Here is a 17,500-nt window from a genome sequence, read left to right on the forward strand (position 1 = left end):
TCTCACACTAAACCCTCCAAACACACATTTAAGTGTTCACACACTGCAAAGAAATGCTTTCCTTTCTCAGAGTTTCTGTCTTGTGTCTAGTCCAAATATCTACAAACTCTTGAAACAGTCAGCATTTTCTAGACAAGCACAATATAGTGCTGTTTTCAGAAATATGAGTCAAAATGAAGAGAGTTTCTCCTTAAAACCAGCTAAATAATCTGACAATGAGGTCAGTAAAATGAGCAGATTGTTAAAGTAAAAAGTAGATTATTCTGCTTCCCCAGTGTCAGATTATTCTGCCAGTTTAAAGTATTTATTTTTGACTCGTTATTTCTGTAAACGAGACTCTATGCTTTGCTTTTTTTTAGAAAATGCTTCTTGATTTGAGAGGTTTTAGCTGATATTCTGATTACACACACACCAAACTATCCAGATTAATTCAAGTTAATAATCCAATAACATAAACCAATCTTTACCCCTTTAATCCTATATATATTCTGATTATACACACCAAACCTTACAAACGGATGATTATATATAGTTTAACTACATTAGCCAAAGATGACCTTTCATTAACACCAAATCTCAGTTTTACTCTTCATTCTGATTGTCACACATCAAACTTTAATAGATTTATTTTTATTTATGTTTATCTTTGATCATTTAATTCACTCGATTTTAAGAACAACATAAAAACACAGTGTACATCAATTTTTCCAGCATGATTTTTATTTTTCCACACTCATTCTGAAAGCGTAGCTCTGTGTCTGTTTCTGGAGATGGTGAATTATGTACCCAGAGCTGCATATGGCTGCATTTAGTCTGTAAAATGAACGCTATGGGGTGATATGATGATATTCTTTTCATGCTCAATCGATTACCCTTGTGTGGATGGCTTTCCTGATGTTGCCAGTTTGTCCAGTGGCTCATTATGTACTTCGACAGACTTGAGACGCAGAGAGGAGCTGACCACGATGAAGGAGTTTGAGTCCTGTTAAGAACGCTTCCAGACAGCAGGTAAGACAATAACAGAAGCCCAAAAGTAAAAATAAACAAGTAAATAACAGGGTGAGAATGTGGTGAAATCTCAAAATGTGGCCGTTTCTTTTTCTGGAGTGCTTTTGAAGACACTATTGGTTGGGTTTAGGAAAGGAGATGAGCTCGAGTCAATCGGTGGTTTTTAAACACTGTCGGTTGGGTGTAGGGAAGGGAATTAGTCGGTCAGTCAGTCGACAGCAGCCTCTGGTAGATTTACATGAGAACAGCAGGCCTGAATGCCACTTGTGAGAGAAATTTGAGATCTGTAAAAGTGTACACAGCGCCCTCTGGTGGATTCACATAAACAAAACTGCAAAACAATGTAGCTCCTGTATTTGGTGCTCTCCAGAAATGTACACAGGGGTTCATAATCAGAATGAGCCTGGGTGGATTTTTCTTCCATCTGTTTCAGTATTTTTCAGTGACAGATAACTTTATTTTAAGTGAAGTTAATTTATAATGTCGAGAGGATCATGTGCTTATGATTGCTTGCAGTCGGTCCTGCATTATTCAATTCATGATTGACCAATCAGACGATTTCTAAGCCACTATAAAAACCCTCAGCTCCACATCACAGCCATCTTCAACTTGAAGAATCCCCCCTTCCACCCCTACTCCTCCTCCTTTCCTAGATGGTGGCACGGTGGCTCAGTGGTTAGCACTGTTGCCTCACAGCAAGAATGTCACTGGTTCTAGTCCGTATAAAGCCAGCCAATGTTTCTGTGCGGAGTTTACACGTTCTCCCCGTGCTCATGTGTGTTTCCACCGGGTTCCCCGGTTTCCTCCCACCGTCCAAAAACATGCAGCTTAAGTTAATCGACTAATCCACATCAGCACATAGACATGCTGCTAGTCAGTAGTTATCTGTTAAGAGCGATCACTATCTGTTCACTAACTACTACAGCAGGGGAGTTCTCCACATCTACCTGAGCTCAAACTCCCCTCTCACCCTGCAAACGGGAGGGAGCCCCGGACTCGAGGATCTGATGAGCTCAGGGCTCTCTCCCGCAGCATGATGCAGGACAGCATGATGAACACGCTTTATAATCAATCATCAGCTGAGCGTTAACTCTCGAAATACTCTAATATGTCAGAAGAAATCCACTTTATCAAGTGTTCATATTTCTGTTGGTAATATGTTTGCACATTTGTACATATTTAATTAAATTAATCACCAATTTGGTTAGTAAAAAACACTTCAGACAGGCTGTAATACAGCGCAGTTGACTTAAATGCTCAGTGATTGATTAAGCAATGAAACAGTGATATTGATCAGCTGGAATGTTCACCTGAGCTGCCTCATCTTAAGTGTTACACTTTACAGCAGATTTATTATTACGTATTTTTATCTCATGGTTTTTATGACAGCCGGGTTAGCTCCAGCACATTATCTTGTCTGGGTTTACTTGTACGGTGCATTAGTGTCATCGCTCCTTTACTGCGAGTGCAGATTTATATGATCAGCCAGAATAATGAACTCAATCACTTAGTGCTGCTGCTGCTGCTGTGCATGGAGATAATGCTCGTGTTTCAGGCATTCTGTAATGTACGTATGGCTGCGTGTGTGTGTGTGTGTGTGTGTGAAGTCTCTGCGGGTTGCTTGCTTGGTCGGTGACCTACTTTGCTTTTTGCATTTTATGTTCAAAAGCTTCTGATCAATCCCACTGTGAGCTGCGAATCCCTGAACAGTGATAACAGTTTAAGACTGAAAACCACTCAAGATCTCCACTACAGCACACTGTAATGCGCATTCTGACCTGTGTGTGTGTGTGTGTGTGTGTGTGTGCACACGTTTTTGTGCATATTAGGACACATATGTATATAATATTACGTATATAACACAGATATTACAGGTGAATGTGATTTATGAGGACATTGCTGATGTCGCCATTTCATTTCTAATAAAGTAAAGCTGCACAGTTTACTGTAGGGGATACGGTTCAGTATGGTGATGCAGTTTAAACAGTATAAAATAATGGAAACCTATGTAATGTACCCACAATTCACAAAAACAAACCTGTGTATGTGTATATATGTGTATGTGTGTGTGTGTGTGACTGACACAAAAGAGTCTCATTGTTTCAGCAGTGATGCTCATAGGCTCCTCCCACCGCTGTAACCACACCCCCTTCATGCATATGCGTTATTATTCATAGGCTGAGCTGCCGAAGGGGGCGTGTCCTAAGAGAGAGCTAGGAGAGAGACTCGCACAGACACACACACACAGAGAAACACCGCTCGCTCACCTCCAGTCTCCGCTCCTCCAGCGGCTCTGTCGGGTCCCTCACGCCGATGAGAGGCGCTCCTGCAGCGGGTGCTGAGCCGCGAGCGCCGCGGGGAGAAGCAGAGGATGGGCTGCAATCTGTGTAGTCTTCAGAAGAGAGAAGAGCATTACAAACTCCTGTACGAGATCGCACAGGTGAGACACACACACACCTGACATCACAACTAACTGTCTGGGCTTCTGATGCTGTGGTAATGTGATGTTTGCTGTGAGAGATGCTGTTATACATCATATATAATGCATGTGTTTATGCATGTTCCCTATATAAATTCATAGATCTGAGCATGGTCTTACAGTGATTTACATGATATTTGGAAGTCTTGTTCGTCATGTAATACTATAGTTGCTGGAATAGTGCCTTTATTGACTTTAATATTAATGATGTATTTATTACGTAATAACAGTATTTAGGTTTTACAATTGTTTTAATACCATATGTTCAAGGTTTTATGATTGTTTTAATTGTTATATCATGCATTGTTGTGCTTTTTTTCAATAATAATTGTTATATTATGGTGTTATTCGGCAGTAATTCCTTGTTTTGACCTTAAAAACTATTTTTAGTGATTGTTTTGGGTGATTTTTGTCACATAATACTGTAATTGAAATATTAGTGCATTGCTTTTACAGTGGATATTTGTTATAACGCATATTTTTCACATCATATCACAGTTTTGCATTGCTTTCACCTTTGTGTTTCATCCATTAGTCTTTAAACTGGTTTTTAAAATTTTTTTTATTTATTTTACCTGCCATAATTTCATATTTTGGACTGAATTACGTCATTTTAGCAATGCACTTGTATCAGTGATTGGGTTTCCTCATAATACCAAGCATTTTGTCTGACTACTTTACCAATCTGAGACTTGTTTTAAATGCTATATGACTGTGTGTCAGTATTATAGTCTAAACTGTCTTTGACACGGTTCCATAGTTTAGTTTGTTGGACCACCAGTAGCAGAAACAGGCAGATAATAATCATTTACTGTCATTGACAATGAGTGGGGAGTGCAGTGCTGTAGCATTATCAGAGCTGTGGCATTATAGTCTGAGTGAACACACACACACACACACACACACACACACACACACACACACACACACACACACACACACACACGTGGAGCCGCTGATGTTCTTAGTGATTATGGTTATTGTTGTGTGTGTGTGTGTGTGTGTGTGTGTGTGTGTGTGTGTGTGTAAAAGCAACTCTACATAAGGGCTGATTGTGATGAAGATGATGGAGGATCTGATGAGGGTTTCATCAGCTCTGAGGAGCTGTGATGGGCTCTGATACACACACACACACACACATATAACTTATGCACAAACACTTACGCATACACACAGACACCCACATAGACACACAAACAATCACTTACGCATACAAACGCACACACATAAACAAACAGCAATCACTTATGCACACACACACAACTTTCAAACATTTCATACACACTCACACACAATGCACAATCAGTAACACAGACAGACACACATGCACACTAAAATTGCACACTATGACGCACACACACAAACACACGCACACGCTCACAATCATACACAAAACCGCACACTATTGCACACACAATTACACACAAACATGTACACACACACACACATTTGTACAAAATGACACACTTGCACATGCACACACACACACACACAGACGCATTCACACACATGCATGCACACAGTCACACTCATTTTCACATGCTTGCACAAAAACACACACACAAAACATTCACACAAACACACACTACGCATCAAAAAGAATTACACAGTTACACACGCACACAACACACACACTCGTAGACACACAAAATTACACACTCTTAGAGATGGTCATATATTCTCTCTCTGCCACACACACACACAAACACACACACACTCATTAGGCTCATATTTAGTGACTCTGGCTCCTCATAAAGCTGATCGCTCCGCTGTGTGTGTGTGTGTGTGTGTGTGTGTGTGTGACAGCAGTTTCCCTCAGTTAATTGCTGCCGTTGTTCAGTGAGGAGCAGTTTTGAGGAATGTCCTCCAGATGATGAGTGTAATCAGAGGTGTGCAGATGATGAGCTCCAGTAGATCACGCCGCTCATTCCAGCGTCACTGAAACACTAAACGAACAGCAGAATTAAAGATGATGTGTGGAGTTCATTCAGTCCTGCTGGAAACTGTTATACGAGTGTGTCATTCAGCACAATTACATGAACACCAATACACTGATTTTAATATGACTAAGATAATACAGCCCAAGACTATTACTAAGCTAAGCAGGGCTCAGTCTGGTCAGTGTCTGGATGGGAGAGCACATGGGAGCACTAGGCTGCTGTTGGCAGTGGTGTTAGTGAGGCCAGCAGGGGGCGCTCAACCTGTGGTCTCTGTGAGTCCTAATGCCCCAGTATAGTGAAGGAGACTCTATACTGGCTTTCAGATGAGACGTTAAACTGAGCTCCTGACTCTCTGTGCTCATTAATAACCCCATGGCACTTCTGCTAAAGAGTAGGGGTGTAACCCTGGTGTCCTGGCCAAACTCAGTCCATCAGCCCTTACCCATCATGGCTTCAAAATCATCACTATCCACTGAATTGGCTCCATCACTGTCTCTCCACTCCACCTATAGCTGGTGTGGGGTGAACCCCTGGCTCTGTTGTCCTGTGGCTGCCGGAGCATCATCCAGGTGGAGCTGCACACTGCTGGTGGAGTGGAGAGACCCCCCTCATGACTGTGAAGCGCTTGTATAAATACACATTACTCACTTACTATGAAGAGTCGAACATGTAAACAGATTTTTGATGTTTTTAATCCAGCTGAAGTCAACAGTAATGTGATTCAGACATGTGGAGTATTCCTATTTCAGTTTAAGTGCAGCACAGACGTGTAAACACCGCAATCAAACTATTACAGATGATTAATTAATCATAATAACTACAGAATAAAGCGCTACAGGTTTAATGTATAAGTCTGAAAGGTCTGTTCTGTGATAACCGGCTGGATGGACATTATGCTGATTATTACACGACTACTGAGCACTAGACTAAACCATTAGACACTAAACACTGATCTGATGTTGTGCTTGGCCAATCAGAATCAAGTATTCCAGAGAGATGTGTAATACACTGCATTAATGGATTATATTTAGAATTTATTATGTTGTCTCGTGGCATACTGTGGCCTCACAGCGAGAAGGTCTCTGGATTTTTACTCTCGGCTGGGTCACTTGGTGTTTCTGTGTGGAGTTTGCATGTTCTCCCCGTGTTAGCGTGGGTTTCCTCCGGGTGCTCCAGTTTCCCCCACAGTCCAAACACATGCGCTATAGGGGAACTGATCAACTACACTGGCTGTAGTGTATGAGTGTGTGAATGAGTGTGTACCCTGTACTGGGTTTCAGCTAAAAGGGTATCCGCTGTGTAAAACATATGCTGGATAAGTTGGCGGTTCATTCCGCTGTGGCGACCCCTGATATATAAGGCACTAAGCTGAAGCAAATGGATGAATGTTTTCTGGAGTGTGTGTTATCGTTTTTCTCCATCATGTTGTGTGTGTGATGCTCAGATCTGCTGTTCAGGGTGTATCTTCTCATTGCTGATGCTCTGATCTCTGGAGTGTGTGTGTGTGTGTGTGTGTGTGTGATGTGTGATGTGTGTGTGTGTGTGTGTGTGTGTGTAGCAGGTGTTCATGCAGAGCTGAAAGTGTGTCAGTGTGTCGCCTGCATCACTCACTTCAGTTCTTCAACACTGACTGTCAAATAAATCATTATTTTCTTGACTGTAAAATGTTTTGATTGAAATGTTCAGCTTTAAAATTAATTACATAGAGGAATATGGTAAAATAGGGGGCAGCAGGATGATGCAGTGGTGTCGCACTGTGGTTTCACATCGAGAAGGTCACTGGTTTGAGTCCCGGCTGGGTCAGTGTGTGTTTCTGTGTGGAGTTTGCATGTTCTCCCCGTGTTGGTGTGGGTTTCCTCCAGGTGCTCCGGTTTTGATCAACTAAACTGGCCGTGGTTTATGAGTGAGTGTGTGTGAGGATGTCTCTCTCTCTCTTACTTTTTAATATATTGAAGTATTTTATTAACTGGTATTATTATTATTAATTTAATGAATATGTTTTGTTATGGGGTCGACACTAGCTCAGTGGTTAGCACTGTGGAATAGTTGGTGGTTCATTCCGCTGTGGTTACCCCTGATGAATAAAGAGACTAAGCCGAAGGAAAATGAATGAATGAATGAATCAATCAATAACTGACAGGGTAAAGCATCACTATTAGACTATAACTATATGAAGATCACTCTAAGACAGTTACTGAAGGATTTCTTGAACAATCGCAGGTCTATGGAGACACCTGAACGACATTATGGGAATTACAGACCATCAGCAGACAATTAAACACACACTCAGTGAGCGAGACGGAGATGACAGCGGTGTTCAGTGGAGTGTTTCACACACATCTGCAGAGAGACTAATGAGAGCAGAAAACACTGCATACACTCACACACTCGCACGCTCTGCTCATTACTGACGCGTCTTTCTGAGGTATTTAAATATATGCAAATGAGCAGAGGCCGGCGTCACCTGTCTACATCACAGGACAATCCCAGAATGCACCGCGGTGCACTTTATGAGGGAGGTCAGCATAATGGCTGCAGTCTCTGTCTGTTAGCGTTCCCATTCATCTCAATGGCGGAGCTGGAATTACATCAAGACGTCTTAAAGGAACAGCAGCAGGAAACAGCAGAGAGAGACGGAGATGAGTTATTCATCATTTAATTACAGTCATGACTAACTCACTATCATTGGTCTAAACAAACAAAACAATCATTCATTCATTTCCTTCAGCTGAGTCCCTTTATTCATCAGGGGTCACCACAGCATAATGAACCGACAACTATTCCAGCATATGTTTTACAGAGCGGATGCCCTTCCAGCTGCAACCCAGTACTGGGAAACACCCAAACACACTCATTCTCTCACACACACGCACTCATACACTACGGCCAGTTTAGTTCATAGTTTGAGTCTCTTTATGATGGTGTTGATCATTAATGATGGACTCTTCTGAGATGAGTGTGTGTGTGTGTGTGTGTGTGTTCAGTGTTTGTGTGGTTGAATGAACTAGAGCTCTTCATGAAGTGTGTGTGTTTCTGAACGTGTGGACAGATAGGAGCATCTGTGTGTGTGTGTGATAAATGAGTTTCATCACCGTCGGCAGGTTTGTGTGTGTGTGTGTGTGTGTGTGTGTTTCTGTGAGGATAATTGCATGTGTGTGTCTTTGAATGGGTATGTGTGTGCGTATGAGTGTATCTGTTTGCTGTGCCTATATAAAAAGCCTGTGTGTGCACGTCTATCTGTGTATATATATAAATGAGTGTTTATGTGTGTGTGCGCATGTGTGTATGAGTGTTTGTGTGATTCTGTGTGTGTGTATATATATTTAAGTGTATATGTCTCTCTCTCTCTCTCTCTCTCTCTGTGTGTGTTTGTGTGCGTGTGTGTGCTTGTGCTTGTGTGTGTGTGTGTGTCCTGAGGCATGTGACCCTCTCCTCTCCTCTACAAATGTCTCTCTCTGACTGATGGTCCTCAAACTGCGGCTGAACAGAACAAAGAGCAGAAAAATGAGCCGGTTGATGGATCACATGTTCAGAGACGCCAGATTACCTGCACACACACACACACACACACATGATGAGAGAGAGAGAGGGGTGTTCTGTTCTGGTTGGAGGGCCTCAGGTTTCAGAATAGCCAGCATTGCATTAGTCATGTAGTGTGAGGAGGTGAAATATGGAGGACAGCGCTGCAGACAGGAGCAGAGAGAGTAAATGTGCTGGAAATAAAGCGTTCTTCTGCTGCTGCTGAGGAACAACGGCATGTAAATGGTGTAAAACAGCAGAGTTTGATCATAGTGAAGGCTTTATGAGGTGAAATAAGAGTGAGGGAGTCTCTGAGGAGAGCAGGAGAGCAGGAGAGCTGACACTGATCATCTCTGCCTCATTCAGGAAGGAAAATAAAAGAGGAATAAAGACTAATCCCATCACACTTACATAACCAGACCTCGCTTAATAATGCATGTGTGTGTGTGTGTGTGTGTGTGTGACAGCTGGCTGAAATGATGGCCAATATTAAGATTTCTCTTCTGGAAATTTATGCAAATGAGGGCATATTTAATTAGACATGTCTCTTTCAGAAAGTCCTACAGGTTCAGATCAGTGAGTAATTTGATTGACAGGTGTTGCGTGTCGTTATCAGCGATCTGACTGACAGGTGTCGCGTGTTGTCGTCAGTGATTTGATTGACAGGTGTTGGGTATTGCCAGCAGTGATTTGATTGACAGGTGTCGTGTTTCATCATCAGTAATTTGATTGATAGATGTTGGGTATCGTCATCAGTGATGTGATTGACAGGTGTCATGTTTTATCATCAGTAATTTGATTGATAGATGTTGGGTATCGTCATCAGTGATGTGATTGACAGGTGTCGTGTATCGTCATCAGTAATTTGATTGATAGATGTTGGGTATCGTCATCAGTGATTTATTTCACAGGTGTTATGTTTCGTCATTAGTAATTTGATTGACAGGTGTCGTGTTTTGTCACAATTGATTTGATTGACAGGTGTCACATGTTGTCATCTGAGATTGGATTGACTGGTGTCATGTATCGTCAACAATAATTTGATTGACTGGTGTTGTGTCATCATCAGTAATTTGACAGGTGTTGCGTATTGTCATTAGGGATTTGATTGACAGGTGTCGCATGTTGTCATCAGTGATTTGATTGACAGGTGTCAAGTGTCATCATCAGTGATTTAATTGACAGGTGTAGCATGTCATCATTAGTAACTTGATTGACAGGTGTCGCGTATCGTCATCAGTGATTTGATTGACAGGTGTCGCGTATCGTCATTATTGATTTGATTGACAGGTGTCGCGTATCGTCATTATTGATTTGATTGACAGGTTTCGCGTATCGTCATTATTGATTTGATTGACAGGTGTTGCGTATCGTTATCAGTGATTTGATAGACAGGTTTCGCGTATCGTCATCAGTGATTTGATTGACAGATGTTGCATGTTGTCATCAGTGATTTGATTGACAGGTGTCAAGTGTCATCATCAGTAACTTGATTGACAGGTGTTGCGTATCGTCATTAGTGAATTGATTGACAGGTGTCGCGTATCGTCATCAGTGATTTGATTGACAGATGTTGCGTATTGTCTCTTATAAACCTGCCAATCACAGAATTTATGGGCGGGGCTATCTGTTTGATTGACATTTGAGAAACTGAAAACATGCCTTATTGAGTCACACTGCTGGGTGTAGGTGTGGATGTGTGTGTGTGTATGTGTGTGTGGGGGGTTGTTGTGTGTAAAAAAGTGTGCATGCATGTGTTGTTTGTCCATCCTTGGATTTGTGTGTGTGTGTGTGCCAGCATGTGTGTGTGATTGATAAGAGATGAGAGCATCCTATATTGTTCATTGTGTAAGACCATCAAGCAGATGGTGTGTGTGTGTGTGTGTGCGTGTGTGTGTGTGCTCTGACATTTCCTCAGTATAGTGTTTTCTGTGTTGTGACGTGTGTGTGTGTGTGTGTGTGTGTGTGTGTGTGTGTGTGTGTATGTGTTGGTCTCAGTCTCTGTGCTGGTCCTGATAAGACTCTCGGGGACAGAGGGCATGATGGGACGCTCCGTTCGCTTTAGAGGAGGATCAGGGAGGAAAAACAGAAGAAGATCTCAGTTATTCAGTGTGTGTGTGTGTGTGTGTGTGTGTGTGTGTGTGTGTGTGTGTGTGTGTGCGCAGATGATCTGAGCAGAGCATCACCTCTGTTTGTAGCACACACACAGAGCTGTCAGTGATCAAACTCTCGTCTGATTGATGGATCATTAATAATCATCAGTCTCCTCCCTCCTCTCAGCCCCGCCCACAGGATGAGGAAACACAAACACAGCTGTCAATCACAGCAATGACTGACAGCCGGCATCACCCTACAGGATATTAATAACTGTGTTTCTGTGGTGATTTATTCATCAGCAGATCAGATAAACCCTCACATTATGACTGGAGTCGCTTCTGATTGGTGCGTTTATGCCTCATGAATAATTCATCCATTACTGTATTCCTGCATAAATTAGCTGATTCACATTTCTGATTGGCAGAGAAGCGTGTGATTGATAAAGATATATTAACATTTAATGTGAGAAATTATGATTAAAATAGGAGTTTTAAAAGGCAGGCTTGTGTTTGAACTGTTCATAATTCTGAAGATGATATTATAAAAACTAAAACTAACATGTTAATGAAGAGTCATTTTGACGATTATATCAACATTTAAAGAAGGAAAACTGCAATAAAAGCTGGATTAGAGAAAACCTTACAATCAAATTCATTCATTCATTTTCCTTCAGCTGAGTCCCTTTATTAATCAGGGGTCACCACAGTGGAATGAACCGCCTACTATTCAAGCATATGTTTTACACAACAGATAACTGGTAACCAGTACTGGGAAACACCCATACATACTCATTCACACACTCATACACTAGTGCCAGTTTAGTTGATCAGTTCCCCTATAGCGCATGTGTTTGGACTGTGGAGGAAACCAGAGCACGCCAACACGGGGAGAACATGCAAACTCCACACAGAAATGCCAGCTGAGACTCGAACCAGAGACCTGAGTGGTGTGAGGTGAACGTGCTAACCACTGTGCCATGGTGCTGCCTATCATAATTTTTAATAATCCAAACAAAACTAATGAAATTAAATAATAAAATAATTTGATAAAACAGTTGATAAAAACAAAAGTAAGCAAAATAATGAAATGACTAAAACTAAATTTAAATAAAGTATATTTTAACATTTAAATATAGTGTAGATTTAATTACATATTTAATATAATGATCCAAATTATTCATTCATTCATTCATTCATTCATTCATTCATTCATCTTCTTTTCGGCTTAGTCCTTTTATTAATCTGGGGTCACCACAGCGGAATGAACTGCCAACTATTGCAGTATATGTTTTACGCAGCGGATGCCCTATACACATATATATATATATGTGTGTGTGTGTGTGTGTGTGTGTGTGTGTGTGTGTGTGTGTGTGTGTGTGTGTGTGTGTGTGTGTGTGTGTGTGTGTGTGTGTGTTGGTGTGTGTGTTGGTGTGTGTGTTGGTGTGTGTGTTGGTGTGTGTGCTTTGATGCTGTTGATTGTTCTGCTGATGCAGGAATGATCTTCATTGTCCTCCTCTGGGATGAATCCTCCATCTGCTCTGCTTTCTCTGTGTTCATCACTGAGCTAAAACTGCAGAACACACACACACACACACACACACACACACACAACCACACACAAACACACACACACACACACGGGAAGAGCTGTGCTGTGATATTAAACTTTTATTTTGTGATATTATGATTTTCTGTGTGTGTGTGTGTGTGTGTGTGTGTGTGTATTATCAAGTAAACTTTACTTTCTTTATTTTACATAACTTCTTGTTTTCTTTTTGTTTTAAATCTGTTTATTGTTTTTAATGTTTCATTTCATTATTACATTATTATGCATGTTTTCTGTTTTTACATAATTTTTTCCTTTTTGTAGAAAAAATATTTTTCATTTTAGTAGGATGTATTTTATCTAAATATTGTTTATCTAAATTGTTTATGTATTTTTTTAGCAATTTTTTATTTGTAAGATTTTCATTATTTTTTTAGTGGAAGTAAAAATTATTTTTTAAATATTTTTTTTATTTGTCAGTTTTTTTGTTTAGTGTAGTAATAATGTTAAGTGATATAATTGATAATTTTATAAAAATATTTTATTTTTTTATATTTATTTATTTGCTTATTTAATTTATTTATTTATTCATTCATTTATTCATGTATTTATTTATTTATCTATATATTTATCTATTTGTTTATTTATTAATGTAATTATTTATTTATTTATTCATGTAATTATTTATTTATTCTGTTTATTCATTCATTTAATTGTTTATTTATCTATTTATTTATTTATTCGTTATTATTAATATAATTATTTATTTATTTATGTATTAATTTACTTATTTATTCGTTTATTTATTCGTTTATTCATGTATTTATTTGTTCATTCATTGTTCATGTATTTATTTATTTAATAATTAACTTATTTATTTATTCATTTATTTATTCATTCATTTATTTATTCATTCACTAATTTAATTATTTATTTATTTGTTTAGTGATGTATTTATTTATTTATTTATTTATTTACTATTCATGTATTTATTTATTTATTTTTTATTTATATATTAATTATTAATTAATTTATTTATTTATTTATTTATAATTTTTATATTTTCATTTATTTAAAAAAACTTATTTTTATTGTTTAATTTTATTTATGTATTTATTTGTTCATTTATTTATTCATTCACTTATTTTTTCATTTATTTATTCATTTATTAATTAATTAATTTATTCATTCATTCATTTATTGATTGAGTTATTCATTCACTCACTCATTTATTCGCTGATTCATGCATTTATTTATTTATACATTTATTCATGTATTTATTTATTTATTTGTTCATTTATTTATTTATTTACTCGTTTATTTATTTAATTTTGTTATTCATTCATTCATCTATTTATTTTTATTTATTTACTTGTTTGTATTTATTTACTTATTTTAATTCAATTTAGTTTTAATTTTTCATGTTTGTATATTTTTGTGATTTTAGTTTAAATTAAACTTTTCTAAAACGGTTTCCTTCATTAAACTCAGTTGAGCAGGTGTAAGAGTAAACTCTGTCTATATTGGTGTAGTATAGTTCTTTATCCAGAGAAGAGTCCTAATTCACTCACAGATGATTCATGATCACACAAACGTCACAAACACTGAAACATCAACAGATCCCAGATCAGCGGCTGGATTTACAGAATAAACGAGTGTGTGTTTCACTCCCCTGACCCGCGGCTGACCCTGGATCAGTCATGATCATTGACTGGGAATACAGCTCTTATATGATTCTCCAGATGTGAATGAATGCTCAAACACTGTTCATCTCTGTGCTGTGTGTGTGTGTTTATCTCTGTCACGCGCTCATTAAAGTGTGTGTACAGCTGTAAATGAGCTCTGGATGAGGCTCTGGTGTGTTTGTGCGCACATTAAAGAGTAAATGCTGAGCTTCACGACTCTATTTTACCATCATCGCTCTCTCTGCAGGACAATCACTGTTACACACACACACACACACACACACACACACACACACCGACAGCAGATGCAGAACATTCAGATGCAGTACAGACACACACATATATAAACACAAACAGATATACGCACAGATAGACAAACACACTTAGATATGTACACACACTTAAAGATACACACTCATACACACTCAGATACACACATACACACAAAGAGAGCTACACAGAGCTTCAGATATCTGGATGATATAGTGTGTGTCATTTAGAGCCAATCAGCGTCCTGCGAGACTCAATCTGCTGCATTCATTCACCAGAGTTTAATTACAGATCGCTGATGAACACACACACACACACACACTCTCGCTCTGTTGTCAGTGGGTGTTGGTCTCCATCATTGACTTGTTAAGTGTGATCAGTGTTGAGTGGTTGAATGGCAGATCAGATTCTCCTCCATTTGCATGGCAGATGAAACAGTGATCAGTGTGTGATGCTCCGGTGGTTCATCAGCACACACACACTGACATGATAATCAGTGGAGAGAGAGAGGAGCACAAAGGGGAAATGTGTATTTGACACTGAAATATAACTTATTCAATTACTCAATTAGGCATATTTTAACACCTTAAGATGCTTCTCCTAAACCTGGGTCAAAAATGACTCGAATATATAGGAAATGTGTGATTTATTAATTAAATTATTGATGGTTAAATATCTTCATTTTGTAAAGTGTCTTAGTCAAAGAATCTGACTAAGTAAATAATACTTTGTATTTTAAGGTTCTTTAAGCATTTGATCTTATATTTTATTTATTTTTATTTTTCTATTTTATTTTATTTTATATTGTTTTTTATAACTATTATTTTTATTCATTTTTAATTTATTTTTCTACTAATTAATTAATTAATAAAAAAATATTTTATTTATTATTCATTTAAATTTTTTTATTTATTTTTTCTATTTTCTATTTTATTTTATTTATTTATTTTTATTATTTATTTTATATTTTATTTTAGTTTAATTTTATTAATTTTTTTGTTTTGTTTTGTTTCATTGTATTTTATATTTTATCTTATTTTTTATTTTATGTTTTATTTATTTAATTTAATTTAAAAAAATTATTAAACACATTTATTTATTTATTTATTTTTCTATTTTATTTTATTTTAATTTATTTTGTTTCATTTGTACTGAGTTAAATTTAGTTCTAGATATGTTTGACTAGTGACTGGTGATTTTTTGTGTCACTTTTGCAGTTTTAATCAATAAAAAAATTTTATTAGGTTTTTATTTTTTACATTTCTGTTTGTAATTATTATAAAAAAATTGTGTCTATAAATTAAATATATTTTTTTATTTTTTATCTTTTATCAAAATATATAGACACAAATAAAACAAAATTTTAAATATTTAATTTGAAGTTATTTTATATTTATTTACATTAGTGCTGTCAAGCGATTAATCTCGATTTACCACATCCAAAATAAAAGCTTGTATTAACATAAAATATATATGCAGACTGTGCACTTTTAATTTGTTCTATACACACACACACACACACATGCATGCGTTATATTAATACGGATGTGATAAGTCACATTCTAATCATTAGAATGTTCATGCTGTTCGGATATTTATCAGTGTATTGAGTTTGTGTTTTCCGTTTCTGCAGGTGAATGGGCGGGATCTGTCCAGAGCGAGTCATGAGGAAGCGCTCGAAGCCTTCAGATCTGCTAAAGAGCCAGTGGTGGTGCAGGTGCTCCGGCGGACCCCTGTTCCCCGGGGTCAGAGGTCACAGCTGGTGGACGTTTGCACACAGACGGAGATCACCTTCGAGCACATCATGGCTCTGGCCAAGCTGCGGCCGCTGACGCCACCAGTGCCCGACATCTGCCCATTCCTGCTGTCTGACAGGTGAGAACGCACAGCATTATGGGTAATAATCCAGACTCTGCAGCTGTTTTTCAATATGTGTTCTTGCATCTTTGTGTTCTCGTGTAACGCCATCATTACCAGCCAAGACCACACACAGGACCCGTGACAGAACCCTGATGCATTCCTGATATCATTCAGAGGTTCCTTCATTCATTCATTCATTCTCCGTCAGCTTACTCCCTTTATTAATCAGTGGTCACCACAGCAGAATGAACCGCCAACTAATCCAGCATATGCTTTACACAGAGGATGCCCTTCCAGCTGCAACCCAGTACTGGGAAACAATCATACACACTCATTCTCACACACACACACGCACATACACACACATACACACACACTCATACACTGAGGCCAGTCTAGTTCATCAGTTCCCCCAGGAAACCCACGCCAACATGGGGAGAACATGCAAACTCCACACAGAAACACCAACTGACCCAGTTGACTCAAACCAGTGACCTTATAGCTGTGGGGCAATAGTGCTAACCACTGAGCCACCGCGCTGCCTATAACATTGTCATAAATTTAACCAATCACATGTGATCATATTATCTTTAGCTCCACCCCCCAGTAGGTGCTGTTCTGTTATTGGCTGGAGCGCCCCAAAGCAGAACTCAGATTTGAAAGTAAATAAACACTAATTTTGGAAAAATAACAACAGCCAATCATAGTCAGAATATCAGAAAAAGTTCAGATTTTATCTATTTTATTAAAATAATTTTTATTTTAATCTAAAAAAATTGTAGATTTTTTTTGTTTATTTATTTTTATTGGGTTGTTTCTTATATGATTTAATTTTAAAGTCTTCATAAAATTTGTAATAGTATATTTTTATTTTAAATCAATAAATAACTAACTAAATAAATAGACAGACATACAGACATACAGACAGACAGACAGACAGACAGACAGACAGACAGACAGACAGACAGACAGACAGACAGACAGATAGATAGATAGATAGATAGATAGATAGATAGATAGAAAGATAGATAGATGAATACATAAATAAATAAATAAATAAATAAATAAATTATATATATATATATATATATATATAT

The 17,500-nt window shown here is 38.0% G+C and overlaps 1 protein-coding gene across 2 annotated transcripts in view; it reads left to right on the forward strand.

The window, feature by feature from the left end:
* The first annotated feature begins 3,246 nt into the window (after positions 1-3,246).
* Positions 3,247-17,500, forward strand: part of LOC100537263 (PDZ domain-containing RING finger protein 4) — a 30,290-nt gene continuing 16,036 nt past the window's right edge. For both annotated transcript variants that reach the window (XR_012400021.1, XM_073942444.1), the window contains exons 1-2: positions 3,247-3,448; positions 16,177-16,418. Coding sequence is in view for 1 of the 2 variants with exons in the window: in XM_073942444.1 (XP_073798545.1) it covers positions 3,380-3,448; positions 16,177-16,418 (311 nt within the window). In the remaining variant the exon portion in view is untranslated. The remainder of the gene's footprint in view (positions 3,449-16,176; positions 16,419-17,500) is intronic.

This window comes from Danio rerio, chromosome 25, assembly GCF_049306965.1.
Source record: "Danio rerio strain Tuebingen ecotype United States chromosome 25, GRCz12tu, whole genome shotgun sequence".
NCBI classification, from domain to species: Eukaryota; Metazoa; Chordata; class Actinopteri; order Cypriniformes; family Danionidae; genus Danio; species Danio rerio.